General features: G+C 45.3%; 1 protein-coding gene across 1 annotated transcript in view; it reads right to left on the reverse strand.

Annotated features, from left to right (window-relative positions):
- Window positions 1–5,378: 5,378 nt before the first annotated feature.
- LOC121183386 (golgin subfamily B member 1-like) overlaps window positions 5,379–22,140 on the reverse strand; it is a 30,271-nt gene continuing 13,509 nt past the window's right edge. The window contains exons 18-32 of the mRNA XM_041040437.1: window positions 21,584–21,693; window positions 21,065–21,233; window positions 20,876–20,980; window positions 16,441–20,744; window positions 16,308–16,344; window positions 14,394–16,244; window positions 9,177–14,351; window positions 8,501–8,589; window positions 8,125–8,161; window positions 7,762–7,908; window positions 7,530–7,652; window positions 7,123–7,223; window positions 6,881–6,973; window positions 6,685–6,793; window positions 5,379–6,551 (exon numbers count right to left, since the gene is read on the reverse strand). Coding sequence (XP_040896371.1) covers window positions 6,393–6,551; window positions 6,685–6,793; window positions 6,881–6,973; window positions 7,123–7,223; window positions 7,530–7,652; window positions 7,762–7,908; window positions 8,125–8,161; window positions 8,501–8,589; window positions 9,177–14,351; window positions 14,394–16,244; window positions 16,308–16,344; window positions 16,441–20,744; window positions 20,876–20,980; window positions 21,065–21,233; window positions 21,584–21,693 — 12,609 coding nt within the window. The 3' untranslated portion in view covers window positions 5,379–6,392. The remainder of the gene's footprint in view (window positions 6,552–6,684; window positions 6,794–6,880; window positions 6,974–7,122; window positions 7,224–7,529; window positions 7,653–7,761; window positions 7,909–8,124; window positions 8,162–8,500; window positions 8,590–9,176; window positions 14,352–14,393; window positions 16,245–16,307; window positions 16,345–16,440; window positions 20,745–20,875; window positions 20,981–21,064; window positions 21,234–21,583; window positions 21,694–22,140) is intronic.

The raw sequence follows: 22,140 nt of genomic DNA on the forward strand, positions 1-22,140 counted from the left end.
AAAAGCTGTTAAAGAGCCTCAGAGCTGCAGAGCTTCTGTTTCATTCACTGTCACTGTCAGAGATGTTGGTTCCTCACGGAGGAAGAGTAAAACTGCTGCTCAGCTTTAAAGCAGCCTTTACATCGAGCTTCCAAAATCCCTTTTTCCTAAAAATCACTCATCGCTGCTGTCAGCACATTTTCAGCTCCGCGTCCTCAGAGTATAAATATCTTGGAGCTGCACAGAGGACAGAGGGAGAAGTCATCTGGACATGCTATATTATGTATGGCTGAAGGAGTTGGGGGTCTTCAGCTGGCAGCCAAGTGAAGACCTTGTTGCTATGGCAACTAATGAACCATGTTGGGAGGGGGGTCACGCATGTAGTACGAGATCTCTAGAAAAGATGCTGAATTGGGCCATTTCACTGAGTATGTGTAAGAAGTCGGGCAGCGAGCAAACGCTCTGCTCACCCTCACACGAACAGGACGATGGGAGACAGAAAGATGGTGGAAAGGCTGCTCACACGACTGGATGGTAGGTGACCATGTGCATGATGGGATCAGTGACTGTGACTGAGAAGGAGGACGAGAAGATAAAGAAGCTACAGGGAGAGGAGTCAGGAGGAGGCTGACCGGCTCCCGAGAGGATGACGGGCGGCGTCTGTCAGGACACGTCTGCAAGTGAACCCAATTCCAGAGGCGACGAAAGGCAGCCTGATAGCTGAGAACTACACCTACACACACACACACACACACACACACACACACACACACACACAGAGACACACACACAGACACACACACACACACACACACACACAGACACAGACACAGAGACACACACACACACACACACACACACAGACACACACACAGACACACACACACACACACACACACACACACAGAGACACACACACAGACACACACACACACACACACACACACACACACACACAGAGACACACACACAGACACACACACACACACACACACACACACACACACACACAGACACAGACACAGACACACACAGACACACAAACACACACACACACACACACACAGAGACACACACACACACACACACACACACAGACACACACACAGACACACACACACACACACACACACACACACACACACACACACACAGACACAGACACAGACACACACACACACACAGAGACACACACACACACACACACACACACAGACACACACACACACACACACACACACACACACACACACACACACACACACACACACACACACACACACACACACACAGACACACACACACAGCGGTCTGCAGTGCAGGAGGAATCTCCATCTTGCTGCTCCTCTCCATACACACCAGCAGCACAGACCTAATTGCAAACTGGGACATTATATAGGGCACACTGAAAAAAATGTAAGGCTAAAAAGAGAATAGGAGGCAAGTGAGAGCAGTGATGCAGTGAAGTCCTGCAGTGTCCAAACAACACAAACACACACACACACACACACACACACACACACACACACACACACACACACACACACACACACACACTTGGTGTGGAGTTTCATGCATGAAAAGTACTGTTTGCTGCTGTTTAAGGTACAGAAGAGGCCGGCGTGTGCTCCATGAGGCCGACCCTCACTCTGATTTAAAACATTAAAAAAGAAAAAATAGGAATCTTATTTCCACAGTGTTGTTTTATTGTTATTTAATATGCAGGTCTCATTTGTTCATTAGCTGAGAGGTGTGTTGTTGTTCTTGTTGTTGTTTTTCACTTGATATGTGGCTGATTGCTGATTGTTTTCCCCTCAGGGACAATAAAGTTTGAATTACACAGATTATAATGTGCAGGCCTGAAAAGGCAAATCTAAGCAAATCTGTGAGGAAGGAGATTGTTTTGGTTTCAGATTTCCACCTGCGACGATGATACTTCTGCCTCTGTTTTCAAATGTAGCTCCAGAAAACAGGAAACAGGGAATGGAACTGTATCAGCAGGATTCTGACAGAGAGATGAGATCTGAGTGAGAAAATCTAAACTTAAAACCACGATGAACACACAGACCAAAGAGACACAAACAAACAAACACAAACATAATCCTGCATGACGTTTGATGTTTGACGTCTCTGAGATTATTAGAGAGCAGAAGATTGATCCTTGTGGGACACCATATTTCAACTTTCAAAAATAAGAATTAAATCTTTTTTTGTTTGTTTGTTTTGTTGAAGCGCCTCAGAATGAGGTTTTGTTAAGATTTAGAAGAATCAGGATGGACACAGTCCTGGGGCGGAGGTCACTGCTGAAGCCATCGACCCTCGGCGTATCAGGAGGGGTCACAGTGGGATGACTGATGATCGTGTCCCTGCTGATTTATCTGAACAGAGTCCTGCCTGCGTCCCTGGGGACAGAAGAATCATTGGCTCCTCCAGCAGGTTCTGGGATGAGTTTTCCTCACTGGCTGAGACCTCCGCCTGCTTCCCCTGCATGTTGTTGCTTAATCATCATTACTGTCACAGTATCACTGACCAGCACCGAATTCCCCTCTGATACACTCAGAGCTGCTGTCCGCCTCTGGCACATGTAATTGCTGCAGTGTTTCCCGCTGATGCATTAAGATGAAGATGGGGTCATTTGTTTGTTGAACGCACCTCCAGTGAAGCCCTGGTCTCTCTCCACCGCCACACATCACAGGTGCCCCTGTTCGCTGCTCTCTATCTCTCTCACTCACTCCATCTCTGAAAGCACATTAATCATAGCAGTCTCCCACATGTTTTCACCTCTACCTCCTCCCCACCCTCTTTCTCCTACTCCTCCGGTTCCCTTCCTCTGGTGCTGGAGGCAAGTGGGTCACCGGCAGCTGGAGGACTGTTTTCAGTGTGGCAGAGAAAGAGAGAGCGAGCTGAAGGAGCGGGAGCGATGCGGGTTTCCAATGAGACGGCTTCTTTTATTAGAAGCCAGTCTGAGTGGTTTCCTCCACGAGCCACAGGATCCAAACCGAGCTGACTTCATGTCAGCGTGAAGTGTAAAATTGGGCCGTTCAGGCTTAGAAATGTGGAAATGGGTGATTCATCCGTTTCAGTAACAAAAAGAAAAATCTCAGACTGTGCCACGTTTTATACAAATGAATAACAGAAAAAGGCAAAACTTTTACTTCCAGGCACACGAGAGGAAAACATAATGAAAAATCAGCGTGAAGGTAAAGAGATGGGATTCCACTCTGATCTGTGGACAAGGAGCTTTTATTATGAAAAGATCATAACAGCAGCCACAGGAAGTCTGAGGAAATCTGGGTCCACTCCTCCACATCTCTGTCTCCAGCAGGACGTCAGAGAGCAGAGAAGGTGAACGTCTTCATCAACACTCACAAAAGACTTGGAGGCAGGAAACCAGCTGTAATGAAACCCATGAACATCTGTAAATACCAGCTGAGATCCAGTGTGAGTCCAGGTCCCTGATCCCACCCAGGATCATCTGAGACACTGAAACACCGCCCTGCTACAGGAGCGGCCTCTGTCACAGCCCGGTCTGTGTGGAGCTGGTTTGTGGTTCCAGTATTAAATAAGTAGACTTTGCCATCTAGTGGCTTCACGAGCACATTACATCTGACACACACACACACACACACACACACACACACTAATATGATCAATATAATAAATACATGTTATGTATATAATGATATAACCTTCTGAAGAAGACCACTGAACATCAGGACACTGATGCTGTTGAACTTTTACTTGATACGAGACGTTTACTTGTGCAGCAGTAATTTTAAAACGGTGCTGTTGGTTTTTTTTACTGCAGTAAATAATCTGAGAAAATGAGAAATGTTTGTAATTGTGTAAAAAGTAAAAATGTTTGTGAAACATTTTCATTGTGAACATCTGGAAAAAGATCCGTTTTTTTAATGTGATCACTGAATTTGCTTTTTAAACTTGATTGAGATTTTCTGTTTGATTCATCTGCTCTGATGTTTTCAGCTAAAAGCAACATAAAAGATGACTGTGCATTTTCCCCTGTGCAGGGTTTTCACTCGTAATCTGCTGGTGGACGCCTCCATGCAGCTGCTGTTACTGTGAGGACGAGAACAGATCATCTGAAACTTTAATGATCCCTGTGAGGAAAATTCACAGTCATTTGCGGCGGCAGATAATTGGATATGAGAAAGAAATAAAAGAATATAACAGAGCATGAAGTTAAAGAGCCCGCAGCAGAACGTTTCTCTGTGGAAGACACACACTGCATTTATTCTTGGCTTTAGGAAACTGAAATCTTCACCACATTAACCTCTTATAACCGAAATATGAAACTATTCAAATGTATATTTCTATAGTATTTAACTCACGCTGAAATTGGATGATACTGTGGAAGTGCAGAGCCAAACTGTACATTCTCACTTCAAAGGAAAACGGCCTCTCCTCCTCTGAGGCGTCAGTCTCTGGAGAACTCGCTCTGTGTCACTATGACTGTTCAAAGTCGCTAAATGTGTCTGAGGAGAGAAAGTAAGAAGATTCCTGTCATTAAATGAAAAGAATGATTTTTCTTTTAAGCCTTATGTTAGAACCTGTTCACCACTTTTGCAGTTTCTAATACTCAAATATTCAAAAATATCATTAAACTCACTTTATGTTCTTTTTAAAGCAAAGGCATGAAAAATGTGTGTCCCAGTAAATAATAACATAAATCATTCTCCTCAGAATGTTTTATTTATGACAGTAAATTCAAAAGGACACACCTAATGTTTCTCTTTGTGATGCAGATGTAGAGTTAAAGGCCAAAAAGTAAATTTAATCCATTTTAAATAAAATCTACCACAGAATGAAGAATCATTTCTGTCTCCAAAGCAACGATCTGATGGGCAGGATGAGCAGATTCTGTCACAGACTGTCAGTAAAAAAAAAAAACGGAGAAAAGTTGAATAAGCTTTATTAAATTTCTCCGGACAGAGTTCACCTCTGACACTGTATTGCACCAAATGAAGCCTGATGTCACCAAAAGGCCGACGGCGTCGCTCACACTTAAAAATAGAGGCAGTAGAGAAAATATGCCATCTGAACATTTTTCAGTAGTTAACCTTTTTCATAAATAGATTCAGTTCATTGTTTTTTTTTCCCATCGACCACCTTTATGTACAGATCAATACACAACATTATCAAACTAAACCAGATCAAATAACGAGCCAGAAAACGTCTCTTGTCCTGTCTTTCTGGTCGTGGACAGAACTGGACACCAGACTTTTGTTGGCTTGTTAGTTGAGCTTGTTTTCTGAAAACCTCAGCTCTTCTCTCATTTTCCAACTTTAAACAATCAAGAAGAAATGTACAGTCGTCAGGCAGAGCGGATAGAAATGCATATATACATACATACAGCTCATTACACATACTGTACAACAACCTTCTGAGGATGCACATAAATACAGAAAAACTTAAATACAGTTTGTGTTCTTATATCTTTTCTTTTTTTTTGCAGTACACTTTCAATGGCACACAACGATATTTTTAATCTCCCACTAACTTTAAACACAGCACTTACTCAGACTGCCCAGGTACAGACGCAGGTACAGACGCAGACGCTTTGGATTTACAGTTTAAAGGGAACATGGTGGGAGAGGCGTAGTGCTTCTGAGCTTTCTGAGATGATCAAACACACATCTGGAGAATCAGTGCATAGTTTTAACTCAGCATCACGATTATGTGCAAAGTAGGAAACCAGGCAGGCGAGTGAAGCAGCAGCTGGTGCCAGCGTTCGTGGTTTGGATGTAAAGCAAACGCCGACAGACGGGATGTTCGCGTGTTTGCTCCCAGCTCAGGGGAAGAGCAACACGGTGGAGACGATACGGGATTTAAAACAGGAGTTCTACAGTAGTGTTAAACAGTATGGCTTTCTACACCTTCTTCAAAGTGTTTGTCCTTCTCTTCTTTCTAATAATAAGGAAACCTGCGTGTTATCAGAACGAACAGAGAAGAAGAGGGAGGATGGTGCTTTAAGGCTTGGTTCAGCATCAGGGAACAAACAGAAGAGCTAAACTAACCGAAGAACAGCTCTGCCATCGCTGCTGCATCAAATCAACAAAACAAACAAACAAACAAACCTCAGGTTAATCAGAGAGTGACGACTCGCAGCTGGAAACTCGATGTCAGAGACAGAATCGACGGCAGAGCATCGTCGTTTCATCACGTCTCACCTCTGCTGATGTCTCCAGCTGTTAGCAGAGGATGATACCATCGACTGAACAGGTAACCAGGAAAGGTGTGGCTGGCTGAGAGCACGGAGCATCTCCAGCTCCAGTTAGTGTTTCACCAGGATTCACGACTCACAGGACAGAAAATACTGTATTAGCTAAAAAAAAAAAACAGACTTCAGCTTTAAGTTTTAACCGTGAGCCTGTGTGTTCCCAGCATGCCCTTCTCTACAGCGCTCCAGTGAGGCACATGAGGACAAGCACGTGTATCGTGAGCAAGTAGGCCAGAAAGAAATATCGAGAGCGGGCGCGGCTCGTCAGCAGCCTGGAGAAGTAGAGGCTCCGCCCCCTGAGCCAGCGTCGACACGTCACCATCCCACCTTTCACCTGGACGATGAAGGAAACAGAGCTGACCCATCACTGTTTTATCTTTACTGAACATGAACAAGGGTTCACTGTCAGTGGTGACATGAATGAGGTTCCGGGATGAATGAGTGAGGGATGAATAAAACCTTCGTACCTTTCGTGTAATCAGAGGCTGGTTCGGGTTCAGACTCAGAGCCTCCCACTCCTCCTCTGTCTCCATCTCAATGCTGAAATCCCTACCGTCTCTGGACATGGAGCCCACACTGCAACAGAGAGGTGAGACAGGTCTGTGTGTGTGTGTGTGTGTGTGACTGAGAGAGACAGATAAACGACTTATATTTATGTCTCACCTCTTTGCTCTGTCCTCAGCGAGACGCAGAGCCGCCTCAGCCGTCTCTCTCCTGGATCTCTCATCTGCCAGACTCTGCTCCACCTCCAGCAGCCTGAACACACACACACACACGCGCACACACACACGCACACACACACACACACACGTTAATATATCCATGACCTCAAACAATTCTACACATAAAACGTGTGATGAACGAACGAACCACGATGATAAAACGAAGGACGTCTGTCTCCTCACCTTTCTCTGAGCTGACTGGCTTCAGCAGTTTGAACAATCACAGAGTCGCTGCTTCTCTCCTGTGGAGCTCCAGGTGCAACCTCAGCGTATACTGCCCCCTGCTGGTGGGGACACGACATTACAGGTCTGTGCAGTTTTATTTCTGTTGTAACGGAGGCTGATGAGCTGCGGCTCAGAGCTTCTGTCAGAACTGAACTGAGAACAGGGCTTTTTTTTCTGAATCATCAGTTTCTATCAGTCCCACAGAAACACTCACCATGTGAGCACTCAGGTGGAACTATAACAGAAAAGCTGCATCAAAAGCCTCTGAAGCGACAAGATGCTGCACAGGTAAGTCACATGTAACAGCTGTGCACAGATGAGCCACTGTGGAGGGGAGTCACAGTTCAGTCACCACGTTTATTTACCTGAGCCTGGCCTTGGACCTGACTCTCCAGCCAGTGGCAGCGGTTCTGTGTGTCCCTCAGGGTTTGGGAAACAGCTCTGAGCTGAGCTGCCACCGCACCTTTCTCCTCCACGGCCTGCTGCAGCTGTGGGAGGGTGGGGGTGACGGATGTTAGCGTTCTGTAAACAGCCTGCACACAGTCTGTGTCGACACGTTCTGTTTTTGAAAGTCAGACCGGCTCGGCTGGTTCATACCTTGGCGCTGAGTTGCTGGAAGTACTGGTCCCGTTGCTGGATCTCATACATGAGGCGCTGCAGGTCTCTGTGAAGCTGAACCCTCTCTGCCTCCATCCGACTCACCACCTCCTCCGTTCCACTCTGAGCTGCCAGAGCAGCCGCTTCCTGTGGCATGGAGGTTAGGAAAATAAAACACCGACACATATTTGGCTTCCTTTGCATTTGGTGTGATGCAAACAGTTATTTAAGATAAGAAACTAAAACTAAAAGACTTCCAACAAAAAACGTACCCACGTTTCAAACAGGTAAAACATAAAACTACCATGATTCATCTCACGCAGACTTCAGACGACAGCAGAATGTTCCGGTGTGTGAACGTACCTTGACCGGTGTGGTGTCCTTCCTCTCTCTGTCAGACCTACGGAACAGAAATCCTTTAGCATCACAAGCAATGATTTAAAATTTGTCACTGAACAGTTGTTGTTGACCACACGGCTACAATGCACAGCTGTTTTCATGGCAACATACAGACCACACGAATACAGTTTGGCCAAATATCAAACCTCTAACTCGTTGCCACGGTGTGTGACACCTTTCCATGTCTGTGGTCTGTCATACTGTAAACACAGACTTCAACCACAGGAAGTCAGTTTTTGTGATTTACAGTTATTTTTAAGTTACTCTTACAGGAAACTACACTTCAAAATGAAAACACAGGAGTTTAATTTGCCTTCACTCATCTTCAGTCCGCTTTTACCTCAGAGTTGTTCCTTCTTCCTGACGACTGCTGACGTCTTCAGGTGGGGTTCTGTGAGTCTGCGTCTTCTGCACAGTTTCACCCGTTTTCTGCGAAAACATTAAAGATGGCAGAAGAAAATCATCAGCCACAAATATGTATAACAGCTTTATGTCTGAAGGGGCAATATGTCAGAATGTCAAATTCATGCTCCAAACTAACAGGGAGCTGCACATTACCAGAAAGTCGGTTTGTTGCCCCCTCCAGCACACTACAGTGACTCACTATCACCTCTTGAGGTACAAAATGTATTACGAGACGGGATAGGTCGGAGCTAGCTGGTTAGCATGCTAACCTGAGTAGGTATCTCTGCAACACAATACACAGTCGTCTTTGACATGAATCAAAACTGTAATTTCTTCACATTCTGTTGATAATTGTAGTTGATGTTTGAATGTTCTGAACTGAAATACTTCCACATTGCCCCATTACAAAAATGCAGTCCAACAGAAACCTTCACAGACACCACGACACGTGCATCCCAAGAGAAAAACACCAGGCAAGTCAAGCGATGGTATGTGGAGAAAAAAAAAAAATCGAACTCAACCCTTCATGCTTTCTGCAAAATGAAACCATAGCAGAGAAAGGACGTGCAAGCAACAGCCAAACTCAAAGCACAGCTGATGACTTGACTTACCAGCCCATCTTTCTCACTCTGGAAGGCACTGACGCCACTTCCTTTACTCGTGGAAGAGACGGCCTCTGGGCTCGACCCTTGTCTGGACTCAACCACTCGTTTGGTCCTGATCAACTCATCCATCAGCCTGTCGCGATCGTTCTGGAGGCTGGCCATGGATCTGGAGAAAGCTGACAGCTGCCTGCTGTACGTGTTATTTTCCAAGACGACCTGCTTCAGCTCCCTCTCTTTCTCTGACAAGGCCTTCGACACCTCATCCAACAACTTGGTCAACTCTGTGTGTGTGTCTTTGCTCTCTAACGCGTTTAATTTATGAACAAGGATGTCCCTCTCTTTGGCAAACATGGCCAAGTCAGAGGTGGTGTCCTGCAGGCTGCGCTCCACCTTGTTCAAGGCTGCCTGAGTCTCTTGGAGTTCTTCGTCGTATCTGTTCCTCAGGATCTTGAAGTCTTCGATGAGCTGGTCGCGATCATTCTGCAGAACAGCCATGGCTTTGCAGAGAGACTCATTTTGAGCCTTCATATTTTGACTTTGAGTCCTGGCCTCCGAAAGCTGTTGCTCCATTTCGAGAAGGTCTTTCGCAAGTTCTGCCACCCGCTGATCGGCTGTCTCTTGCTCGTTCCTCATCAGCTCCACCTCACGCTCGAACGTGTCCAGCTCCATGTTGTATTTATCTTCAGCTTCAGCCAGTTTTTTGTCTGTCTCATTTTCCACCAGCTGCAGTTTTGCCTTGAGCTCGTCCATTAAGATTTTCTGAGCGTGGCGTTTTTGCTGGAGGTCATTACACTCAGCTGCTTTGGCTGCCACAGCTTCCTGCAAATTAGCAATCACTCTGCCCTCATTTGTCGAGGCTTTGTCCTTTTTCTGAGTCGATATTTCTGTTTCCAGTTTTGAAACCTGAGCCTTGAGTTTAGAAATCTCTGCATTTAACGTATTGCTTGCCTCTTCTTCCTTCTGGAGCTCCAGCCGAGACTCTCTCTGCTGCTTTTCAGCTGCGGCCTTTTGGTTTTCAAGGTTTTTGATCACGTCCTGCTGCTTCTTCAGCAGTACCTTCAGCTGGTTGTCTTTCAGGGATAAAACCTGATTCAAATCTTCTCTGTACCGAACCAGCTGAGCCCTGAGCATAGCGTTCTCTGAATTGAGATCATCCATTTGATGTAACAGTTTCCTTATTTCATGTTTAAGGCCTTTGGCTGCACCACCCTCTCCGTCAGCAGAGCCTTCTTTACCCTTTAACCCTAACTCGCTCTTTGCTTGAAGGATTCTGTATTCTGACATCAGTCGCTCCCGTTCACTTTGTAAAGACACCATTGAGTTCTTGAATGACTCCATCTTCGCTGCCATCTGCTCCTTTTCCTGGACAGATCTGTTAACTTTCATTTGCAGGCTTCTGGCCTTGGCTTCAAGCCCTCTCAGCTCTTTATCAGTCTTTTCCCTTTGGTACCGTAATGACATTAGCCTGTCCTCATACACTGCAACCTGGGAGCGATAATTAGCCTGGAGCTGTTCTAGATACCCTGACATCTGTCCGTCTCTACAGGACAACAGAGAGGAGATCTCGGCGTCTTTGCTCTGAAGCAGAGTTTTCAGCTGCAGAGAAATTCCCTCCTGTTTCTCAAAGTCAGCTTGAAGTTTGTCGTTTTGAGTTTGTAAAAGAAGCAGCTGAGCGTCTGTGTCTGCGTTTATTTTCTCCAGCTGCTGAAGATTCAGCTGCATCTGGGAAATCACGTCCTCTCTGTCAGCAAGCTGCCGGCTGAGCGCGTTTTTATCTTGTTCTATTCTTTCCACCTGAGCACCGAGTTCCTTCACCTGCACCGTCATAAGCTCCACGGACTCAGTGAGCTCAGCGTTGCTCGCGCTCATTACAAACAGCTGCCTCTGCTGCGCGGCGGCGGCGACGGAGTATTCGTTCAGCGTCCTTTCCAGTCTTGACTTGGTGACCCGTAGCTCATTCGCCTCTTTGTCTTTCACTCTCATGTCTTCCAGGAATCTTTTGATCACAAAGCCCTGTTCGAGGAGCTGGTTATCCTTCTCGTTTAAGGTCTTCTGATACAAATCATTCCAAAGTTTTGCAGCATCTGCACCTTGAGGAGTGGAAGATAGAGCAGACAGCTTTGCTTCATTAGTCTCATTTGCTCTCTTCAGAGTGTTCATCTGTAGCTCCTGAGAGTCTACATACTGTCTCAGCTCATTTACCTTCTGAGTCTCTTTGTCTTTTAAATCCTTGAGGTCATCGATCTGTTGCTGCAACACAAACTGATTCTCCATGTATGAATTCACTTGTTTCTCGTCTACATTTTGTGTAGGTTTTGTTGTCTCCGTGGCCTGATCCTTAGACTGCTCACTTTGCTGTGATATTTCCAGAGCCAGCTGGTCCCTTTCAGATTCAACACTCACAATCTTTTCTGTGGCCTCCTGGACGAGATTCCTGTGCGTAATCAGCTCAGCTTCAACTTGTTTACTTCTTTCTTCGAGAACTGAAATCTTCTCAGAACTTTTCTTCACTTCTTTCTCCAAGTGTTCACAGGCTGACTGCGAGCTCTTCAGAGAGCTCTCTAAGTCTAAAATCAGCTCCTGGTATTTAATACAGTTTTTCTGCAGCTGATTTATCTCCTGATGCTTTTCTTTCAGCAGCTCTTGCAGTTCCTTCTTCACGTTCTTGGACCCCTCGCTGCCTCTCTGAACCGACTTGAGTTTCTCCTCAAACTCTCTGACTAATCTGAGCTGCTCCTCCTCTTTTTCTTGACGAACGTGATCGCTCATCTCCTTGCTCGCTGCCAGCTGAGAGGACAGCTGTGTGTTATGGGCCTGCAAAGCACCGACAGACTCGGTCAGTTCATCAATCCGCTCTGAGTTCTTCAGGATCACAGTTTCCAAATATTCATTTTCATTTTTCACTTTGTCTGAAATCTCTTGAACATTTTCAAGCTCCTCTTGCAGAAGAGACTTATCGTCCTCCAAGATCCTCACCTTCTCATTAAGGCTAATAGTCTCTTGGCTGTGTCGGTTAATAATGTCTCTTAGCTCTGTGATGACATCGTCTTTCTTTCCCAACTGCAATTCGTGATCGTTCTGTATCTTCTCGATTCTTTCGGAAAGATTTTGCTTCTCCTTCTGTAACAAATTGTTGATTTCCAGCTGAGCACCGAGTTCTGTTTTCTGGGACTCGATCTGGGCAGTCAGTGAATTATTCAAACCGAGTGCTTCATCAAGTTTCAGCTGCATGTTGTTTGTGTATGTGTTTGATTCCAAGTGCTTGTTTTCCAGTGAACAGCTGGCCTCTGCCAGTTTCTCTGCCAGCTGGCTATTTTCAGCCTGCACCTCTGTAAGTGTGACTCTGAGATCCTCCGAGGACTCTTTAAGTTGGCGAATCTCAGCCTCCAGTTGTTTGTTTTTGTCAGTCAGCTTGCACATTTCCATTCTGTGGTTTCCTTCATGCTCAGTCAGTTCTATTCTAATTTTCTGATTCTCTTCTTCCAGCTCCCCAATCTTCTGCCGTTTCTCTTTGGAAAATTTGTGCATCCTCTCTTTAATTCGTTCATTTTCCTCCTCCGCGTCTCTGGCTTGTTTCTGCAGAATCTCCATCTCAGTCTCATGCTTGTGTGCTTTCCGGAGGGCGTCCTGTCTGTCTCGTTTGGCCCCCTCTAAAAGCTGCCTCATCTTATCCATTTCACAACTGACGTTTTCATAAGCTTGTAAAAGAGACTCGTACTCTTGTTTCAGCTCAGCATGCTGTGACTTCCACTTGGACAGCTCCTCTGTCTGAGAGTCCTTAAGAGATTCCAGCTGGCATGAAAAGGCTTGCTTCTGCTGAGTGATGTTTTCTATGGTTAGTTTCAAGCTGTCGCAGGCTGCTGATAGGCTGCGATTATCGTTGAGGATGCGATCAATTTCGGTGCTGAGCTCATCTTTCTCCTTGTTCAGAGATGACACAGAGCTTTCCAGATCCACATTTTGCTGTTTCAACTTCAAAACCGTTGATTCCAGAACAAAACAGTCAGCTTCCTTCGCTTCATGTTTGGCCGACAGCTTTTCTGCTTCTTCCTTGAGAGTCGCATTTTCCTTCAAGAGCTCTTTTCTAGAAACCAAAGCTGCCTGAAGCTTCCTGGTTAGGAGAGCAGCTTTGCTTTGGTTGTCCTGATCGTTCCTTTTGTTGCCATCTTCTCGAGACTTCTGAAGCTCATCAGCCTCTACTCTCATTTTTTCTATGGCATTTTCATGCATTTTCATTTGCTGCTGTAACTGTAGTTCAAGTGCAGCAATTAGTTCCTCCTTTTCTGCAACTTGAGCCTGAGAAACGAATAAGGCATCATCTTTCTCCTTCAGTATCACTTTGAAGTTCTCAGCACAGCTGCAAGAGAAACGGTCTCCTTCTTCGTTAACATCTTCCTGTTTGATGCATGTTTCAGGCATGTTTTGATGTTTCTCTGCCTCCTGTAGCTGCTCGTTCAGCGTGGTCACCTCACCTCTGAGTTCACAAATGAGCCTTGAAGCATTTTCATTTTCTTGCTTTAACAAGTCCAAATTCCTTTCCGTCTCAGTGCAACGCTTCTGTCCTTTTTCAAGCTCCTTCGTCAAAACACTTTTGTCCTCGCTGAGCTGCTGTTGTGTTTCTGCTAATGTTTTCTGGATGGTTAAAACCTCCAAGGATTTCTGTGAAACTAAAGCAAGAGCCGTCTCAAGTTCCACTTTCATCTGATTACACTGCTGCACAGCAGCCTCCTTTTCTTCCATTAAGACCTGATACTTTTCTTCACTGGCACAGGTGTGTTCCTGCTGGAGCTCGTTAAATAAAACTTGCTTCTCCTGTTGGCTTTCAGCCTCAGAGACTTTGATTCTTTCCTTATATTTCTCGACCTCTTCTGTTTTCTCTCTCACTTCTTCATGGGCTTCCTCCAGGTCCTTCTCTAACATGAGCAGTTGTGACTCCAAAGCTTCTGCTCTTTGTCCCATGGCGACCAGAGCCTCATCTTTACCTGCCATCTCAAGAGACATGGTCTCTGCTTTGGATTTAACAGTTTCTAGCTCGGTTTGCAAGTGTGACAGAGAATGGCACTGGCTCTCTTTCTCAGCCAGAGACATCTTCAGATCTTGAAGAGTTTTATCGCGCTCCTCAACCAGCTGTCTCAAGGTGTCCAGTTCATCCAGATAAGACAAAGAGGTTCTATGGAGGTTCTCCAGTTCCCTGACCTTCTCGTCAAAGTTTAACTGGACAGCATTGAGCTCGTTTGTCTGCTGACAGTGTTGTTCTAGGAGAGCCTTGTAGTCGTCTTTCAGCTCGGCCAGTTCTTGAGTTAGTTTCTTCTCGTTTTCTTGAGCTTTCTTCATTGTCTCTTTGCGTGCCAGCAGCGCAGCCTGGGCCTTTTTCTGTAGCATCGCTTTTTCTGACTTCACCTGTGCAAGCTCATTTTCTAAATCAACAGCAGTGGCAGCGGAGGCAGATTTGTCCTGTAACTCATCTTTACACGTCTTCATTTCATTTCGAAGCTCTTCTAACTTCTGTATCAAGCTGTTTCTGTCCTGTTCAAACGCTGCTTCTTTCTCGGCCACACTGGACTGCAGCTGCTCGATGAAGGAGCTTTGGTCATTGAGTGTCTGCGATTTTTCTGACAAACGTGCTTCTTTTTCATTTAACGTGGCTCGCAATGTGTGTTTTTCTGACTGTAACTGTTCAACAAGTCTTTCACTCTCTGTTTTCTGGTCTAGAATCTCTTGATCTTTCTCACGAATTTTCTGTTCTAGAAGAGAAACTTTTTCTTGATACATCTTTGCTGTTGCCTGAGCTTCGTTTGTTATCTCCTGTATTTTACCATGTAAAAGTGAAACCTCGGTTTTATTGTTCACGCTCTCTTCTTTCTGGCTTTCATACTCCTCAATTTTTTTCAGCAGATCCTTCCTCAGAATGAGAGCGGCCTGAAGCTTCTTCTTCATGGCCTCTTTTTCTTTGCAGACCTTAGACAGTTCACCTTTAAGATCATCCTTTTCCTTCACCAGCTCGAGCTTCTCTGAATTCTTTGAGTCAATTTCACTTTGCGAGAGTGAAATACGATCTTCTAACTGCTGAGAAATCTCTTCAAGCCTCTTCATGGAGGTCTTCTGTGCTTGCTCCATGTTTTCTAATTGTGCTATTAGACAAGCCTTTTCCTCACAAAGCTTCACTCTTTCATTTGAGGCAGATTCCATTACTTGGGCAATGGATGCGTCCTTATCTCTTATCTGCTGACTAAGTCCAGCAAGTAATTCCTTCTGCTGACTTATCTGAATGCTCATACAGTTGATTTGCTCATCTTTTTCTTGCACTTCACTGTGTAAAGAGGAGCGTTTGGCAGCAGCTTCTTTCACTTTCTGTGATTCAGCAGTGAGCTGAGCCTGTAAATGCTCCACAGCGTCTTGCAGGAGAGCAACTCGTTGACCTTTCTCGTCGTTCCTCCTCTCCCCTTCGTGAAGTGTATTTTGCGTTTTACGTAATTCATCTACAGTTTTATCCAGCTCATTTTTCAAAGCGTCTACCTCAGACTGATGTCTTTCCTCTAACTGCTTCATCATGTCCTGTAAAGACGCTTGTCTGTCACTCACAGCATCCGATCTGTCAGATGAGGCTGGCAGCCAATCAGAGCAGTCTTTGTCAGGACCAATTTTACTCGCTAAAAGTTTCTGTAACTCATATTCCACAGTTTTTAGAGCCTGTTGCACAATATCGTTCTCTTTATCCTTTTCCTGAAAAGATGCTAAAACCTTCTCAAGTTGAATCCTGGACGCTGACGCCTCTAACTCTTTTGCGCTCAGCTGATCAGACCCTTGCCTAATTGCAGAGGAAGCCTCTGCTAGTTTCTCCTGCAAACTGTCCAAGTCTTGTTTCAGAGCATTAACTTTAACATCTTTAGATTTCATTTCATTTTCAACACTTTTCAATTGTTCTGCAAGTAGATTCTTATCCTGTTTTTCTCTTTCCAGAACTAACAGCCACTCTTTCTCAGAATCCTGCAGAATTTGCTCTATCTTTTGAAGGTTTTCTTTTAACAGAGAAAGTTCTTCATCTTTGGCACTAACCTTTGCTTGAAGGCTCCCCTTCTCGGACACCATTTTCTCCATTATTTCGCTCATGCTGCTGGACTGCTGCTCCATTTGAACCTGCAGCTCCCCCTGCGATGTCCGTATCTGATGGTGTCTCCTTTCCAGCTCTTCCTTCTTTGCAAGAACCTTCCTAACCTCCTCCTGTAAACGTGTGTTCTCGTTACTGGCAGCACAAAGATGCTTCTCGTGCTCTTCCTTTGACAAACTCATTTCCTCATGTAGTCTCTTATTGTGCTCCTCTAGCTTCTGTATTTCTGAAACCAGCTGAGATGCGTGTTTGGCCTGAGCTGTGTACTGGCTGTTGATTGCGTGGAGCGCCATTTCTCTCTGCTCCAGGTTTTCGGTCAGTGCATTCATTTGTGCAGCAACTTGAAGATGTTGTGATTTGAGCCTTTCTATTTCAACAGTCAGCAGTGACACACTCGCTTGGTGAGAAGAGAAAGCTTCATCCTTTTCCTTTGAGAGACTGGAGTTCAGGTCCTGAGTTTCCCCAAGTTTGTGTTGGATCTCTGATAACTCATGTCTCAGTGTTTCTATGGTGGCCGTTGCTGTGTGATGTTCGTTATTGGAAGTGTCCAGTAACTTCTGGAGGTTGGACACCTCATCGGTCCTTCGGGAGAGTTGCTTCCTCACGTCTTGCAGCTCCTCGAGGTTAGCGGCATATTTCTCTTGCAGGTTGCTGAAGGCACTTTGTGTTTCCTCTGATGACCTTCTGAGGTTTTCAGACTCAGTGGACAGTGACTGAATCTGACTCTGTAGCTGTGACACCAACTCTGTGCTTTCCATGAACTGAGATTTGAAGAGCGAAGCCTCATCTGCTCTTCTCTGGATATCCTGAAGAGACTGTGAATGGCCCAAAAGCGCTGCCTCTTTTTCCAGCAGGGCCTTTTTCACACGCTCTGCTTCAGATATCTGTACCTGGAGGGTGTCGCTGAGTTTTGTGACTGACTCTTCAAGGTGTGAAATCTGTTCTTTCAAGCTCTCACATTCTGCCTCTTTGGCTTGTAGACTTAAATTAAGGTTTTCAACAGCAGCTGAAGACTGAGTCTGATATTCAAGACTTGACTGTTCCTTTTCCTCCAAAGTATTTTTTAGTATGGACAGCTCTGAGGTGAGACTGTCCACTTGGCCTCTGAACTCACCGGCAGAATCTTCAAGCTCTGAAATTTTAGCACACAAACAGGCGTTGTCGTGTGTTTTCTGTTTCAGCTGCTCCTCCTGCTCAGAAACCCTGCTGCTGAGCTGCTGGATTAAATTCTCCTGCTGTTTCAGAGACTCCTCTTTTCCTTTCATGGTCAAATTTAGCGCCTCCTGCTCTGAGTATGCCGCTTTGAGCACGTTGTCCCTATCGAGGACAGATTTTTTGATATCTGTCACTTCTTCTTGTGCTTTGGAAAGAGCTGTCACTGTGTTCCTAAGTTCAGATTTCAGTCTTGTATTCTGCTCATTCAGAGCCTGAATGCTGTCTTTAAAATCGATTATCTCTGCTTCCCTCCGGCCCTCCTCCTGCGTCAGCTGACAATTTTCTGCAGTGAGTTTCTGCACAGCAGCGTTTAGGTTGATAATTTCAGCCTCCATCTCTGCGGCACTCTCGTTCATGGCACCGAGCTGACTGCTGAGTGAAATCACAGACTCGTTTCGTTTATTCAGCTCATCTCTGTGGTTCTCGAACTCAGCTGTTACTTGTTTTAACGTCTGTTCTTTCTGTTCTATCTGCTGCTTCGCCTCCGAGCACTCCCGCCTCAGCGACTGTACCTCAGTCTGTACCTGTGATACGAGGTCTTTCTGTAGCTTGACTTCATTCTGATAAACAAGACATTCCTCTGCTTTCTGCTGAATCGTTGCATCTTTCTCCCTCAGCGATGACTTGAAGGCAGATCCTTGCTCCTGAAGCACAGATATAGTGTCATGAAGTTGCAGCAGTTGGTTCTGCTGAGACTCCAGCTGAGAACTCCGCTCTGATAATGTTTGCTCCTTCTCGTTCAGGGACATGTTGAGCTGACCAACTTGCATTTTTAAGCCATCAACCTGTTCTTGTAAACTGTGAAGTTGTTCTTCTCGCTCTCTCAACGTTTTTGTCAGATTAACACATTCACTTGTTTTCTCGAGCAAACCTGCAGAACTTGACGACTCGTTCTCTCTGAGGACTTTTCTTAGTTCCTCTGCTGCGACGGTAAGCTCCTCCTTCTCCTTCAACAAGCTGCTGATTCTGTGCTGATTGTCTAAAACACGGGTTTCAAGCTCAGAATGTTTCTCTTGGAGTAAACTCCTCTCAGTGGTCAGTTCAGAGACAGATCTTATGTTCTGTGCTAACTCTTCCTGTAGTCTCTGAGTATCTGCTGTTAGACTGCTGATCTTCACGCTCGAGTTGGAGTTCTGCTCCAGAGCTGCTTTAAGCTGCCCCTCAAGGTCGGATACAACCTTTGTTTGCTGAGCCAGTTCCTTTCCTGTGGATTCACAGGAAGCACGAAGCTGGAGGTTTTCCTCAGTGAGAGCCTGGATGTGGCTGTTTAAGCCGGTCAGCTCTGTTTGCCTCTGCTCTTCCTCAGACTCCAGTTTCCTGGTATTTTCTTCCATGATGCTGATTTGCTCATTCAGAGACTTAACGGTCTCGTTTAAATCATTCAGCTCGTCTTTGTGTTCTCGACATTGTTGTGTCACATTTTTCAACATGTCCTCTCTCTCCTGAAGTCGCTGCCTGAGCTGTGAGCGTTCCTCGTTGACTGATTCAGCCTCAGCTTGCAGCTCAGACACAGTATTTTTCTGAGCTGTGATTTCATTCTCCAAACTGCGGCACTCTTCCTGCTTCTCTTTCAACACAGCATCCTTCTCCGTTAACCCGGACTTCAGGCTGTGTGCCTGTTCTTGAAGCAGAGACAGCGTTTCCTGAAGTTGTGTTCGCTGGTTTCGTTGAGCCTCTAATTGCCGGCGAAGTTCAGCAGCCGTCTGCTCTGTTTCTGCTGCGTCATGCCGGAGCCGCTCCACCTCAGAGGTCAAGCTTTGCACTTGTTCCTGCAGCTGGTTCACCTCATCCTCCCTCTCCCTGAGCGACTGGCTGAGATTACTACATTCATTTGTTTTTGCCAGCAGGATCTCTGAGTTCGAGTGTGTGCTTTGTTGAAGAACTCTGTTTAACTCATTGATTCGAACGGTCAGTTCCTCTTTATCTTTTCGTAGCCCTTCAATAATTGTGCCGTTTTGTGAATGCTGTGTTTCAAACATGGATATTTTGGCCTGGAAGGATTCCTTCTCTGCTTTAATGTCTGAAATGTGTTTTACACTTTCAGTTACTTCCAGTTCAAGTCCCTCTTTTTCTTTTGTAAGGCAACGCACTTGACTCTCCAGGCTGCTGTTAAGTTCAAGAGCATTTGAAATCTTTTCGTGAAGTTCTTTCACTTTCTGCTTCTCTCTCTCAAGCTCCTCGGTCAGCCCTCTGAGTTCTTCCTGCAGCTGCTGTTTCTCAGTCTTCGTGTTTTTTAAGAGGTTCTTGAGTTTGGATATATTTTCAGATTTGCCTTTCAGCTCACTGCTCAGCTTCTGATTTTCTGAATCCCGGTCTTTCAGTTTGCAGTTGAATTTCTGCCTCTCATCCTCGGCTTCTTCATCATTTGCCTTTAGCTGGTTTTCCAGCGATGCTATGGTTTCCAGTTTCTCCTGCATCTCTTTCTGAATTCGTTCTTTGCTCTGTACCTGCTCCTCTAATTGTTTGGACAATGTCTGAACTTCGCTGCTGTATTTTTCCACCTGTGCCAGCAGTTTGTTGTGTTCTTCCTTGAAGGATTTCAGTTCTTTTTCATACGTCTGTTCTTTATCATGAAGCTCTTGCTGTAATTTCTCATTGTTGGTGGTTTTGTCTTTGAGCTGCATTACAAGTCCCTCCGACTCCTGCAGCTTTTGGGTGGATGAAGTCAGCTCTTCCTTTAGCGAGGTGATGTGTGTTTCACATTCAGAGAGATGATTGCGATGGTTCACAATCTGTTTCTGGATCTCCCCTCGAAGGTCCTGAATCATTTTCTTGTCGTCTTCTGCCTGCTTTATCAGATGTTCCACCTCGGCCACTTTAGACTCTCTTTCCTCTTTTGCCTTCACTAACTCCATCTCAGTATCCCCGAGTTTCCCGACCAGCTCTGTGACCTTGCTGTTCAGGGCCTGCTGGTCTGAGTTCTGCGAGTCTCTGATAATCATGGCCTCCTGCTCTGCTTTCCTCAGTGTGTTCTCCACATGAACCAGGTTCTCTTCTTTGAGTTTGATCTCGTGCTTCAGCTCTGTGACCTGCTCTGCGTACTCCACCATGTTAGCAGAGAGGGCTGATATCTCCTTGTCCTTTTCCAACAAGATATCTTTAAGACTATCGATTTCCCGCTCACAGGTTTGAAGGTCATGGATGAGCTGGGCTCGTTCCTCCAGATGGGCAGTGTTTAGTTTGTCCAGCTCCTCGTTCGTCTGATCGAGCTCAGTTTGTAAAGTTTCGATGGTGACGTCCTGCTTTTGTGTCTGAAAATAATGAGATACAAGAAAACAATGAAACGCTATGAAGGAGTCGGAGAGGATTGTCTGATAAAGGACAGAAATCATCAGTGCTGACATCAAGTGAAGCTGAAATGTTTTCATTCAGTGAAACTCACCTTCTCCTTCAGCACGCTCAGCTTCTGCGTGAGGTCTGCAACTTCTGTTTTCAACTCCGAGCACTGTTTCTCTGAGCTGCTGCATTTCTTAGAAACGCTTTCAAGCTGAGAGGAGAACAAACAATGAACAATGAACAGTGATGAATCCCCACAAAACAAAAAACCAAAACAAATGGAGGCAGAACTTACAGTGTGCTCGGCCTGAAGGAGCTTGTCAGACGCCTCTTTGTACTGAATCTCTTTTTCACTCAAAGATTCTCTGAGGCTGTTGATGAGCTCAAGTTTCTCCGACGTTTTGGCCAACGTATTCTCCTTCTCAATGAGGGAACTTTCCAGGCACTCCTGTGTGTCGCTTAGCCTAAAGTAAGAAGAATAAGCAACAAGAATTTGATCCTGAGTGGAGGAAACATTATGGAGCCACAGCCCAGTTTCTGTTTATTTAATTAAATGCTCACTTTGATAAAACTTGCAATTTCTGTGAAATATGCATTAGAATCTTAAAATGTCAGGTCAGAGTTTGACTGTACCAGTTTGGTCACAGGCCACAATGAAATGTGGAAGGTGCTCAACCAATTTTACTGAAACTACTACGGCAGACGACCTAATAAAGGCACTGAGCACAAACCTTTGTAGAAAGAGGTGATTAAATTACTTTATACTGTTTATGAATAATCTTTCCACCTGTACACTGCTACATTTCAAGCTCACCCTTTGAGCTGTTCGTTGAGGCTGCTAACCAGGAGCTGATGCTTCTCTGCATCTCTGCTCTGTTGACTTCGGACGCTGGCAAGTTGGCTTTGAAGCTTCTCCGTCTCATTCTGCAGTGGCACAAAGACAAAGATCAATATACAAAGACTAAACTCCTACAGCGCCGGACAAAGAGCTGCTCACGGCACACAGACGTGGATCACGGCAGACCCGCTGGAGAAGAGCATCAAAGGAGAACTGTAATCAACTGCTGTTGTTGCCATAGTCACTATCACAGTCACTGATATTATTAGATACTCATTCGTGTGTAATAACCCACAGTGATATTCACCATTTCTGACAAACCGAAGTGTGGTTTATAAAACCCAGTGAGTCTGTGACACGTGTCCAAGATTAAAAAAGCACACCACACCATTAGCCATCACCGCCAGAGGTGCTCTCCAGCGCACACATACACGAGAGGCCCAACACACCTGAGGGACCCAAAATGGCTGCTCATCTTCATCTACATCAAACGTCACCTGTGTTAGAAGGGTTTGTTACAAAATCCTAGTCTT

This window comes from Toxotes jaculatrix, chromosome 1, assembly GCF_017976425.1.
Source record: "Toxotes jaculatrix isolate fToxJac2 chromosome 1, fToxJac2.pri, whole genome shotgun sequence".
Classification (NCBI taxonomy): Eukaryota; Metazoa; Chordata; class Actinopteri; family Toxotidae; genus Toxotes; species Toxotes jaculatrix.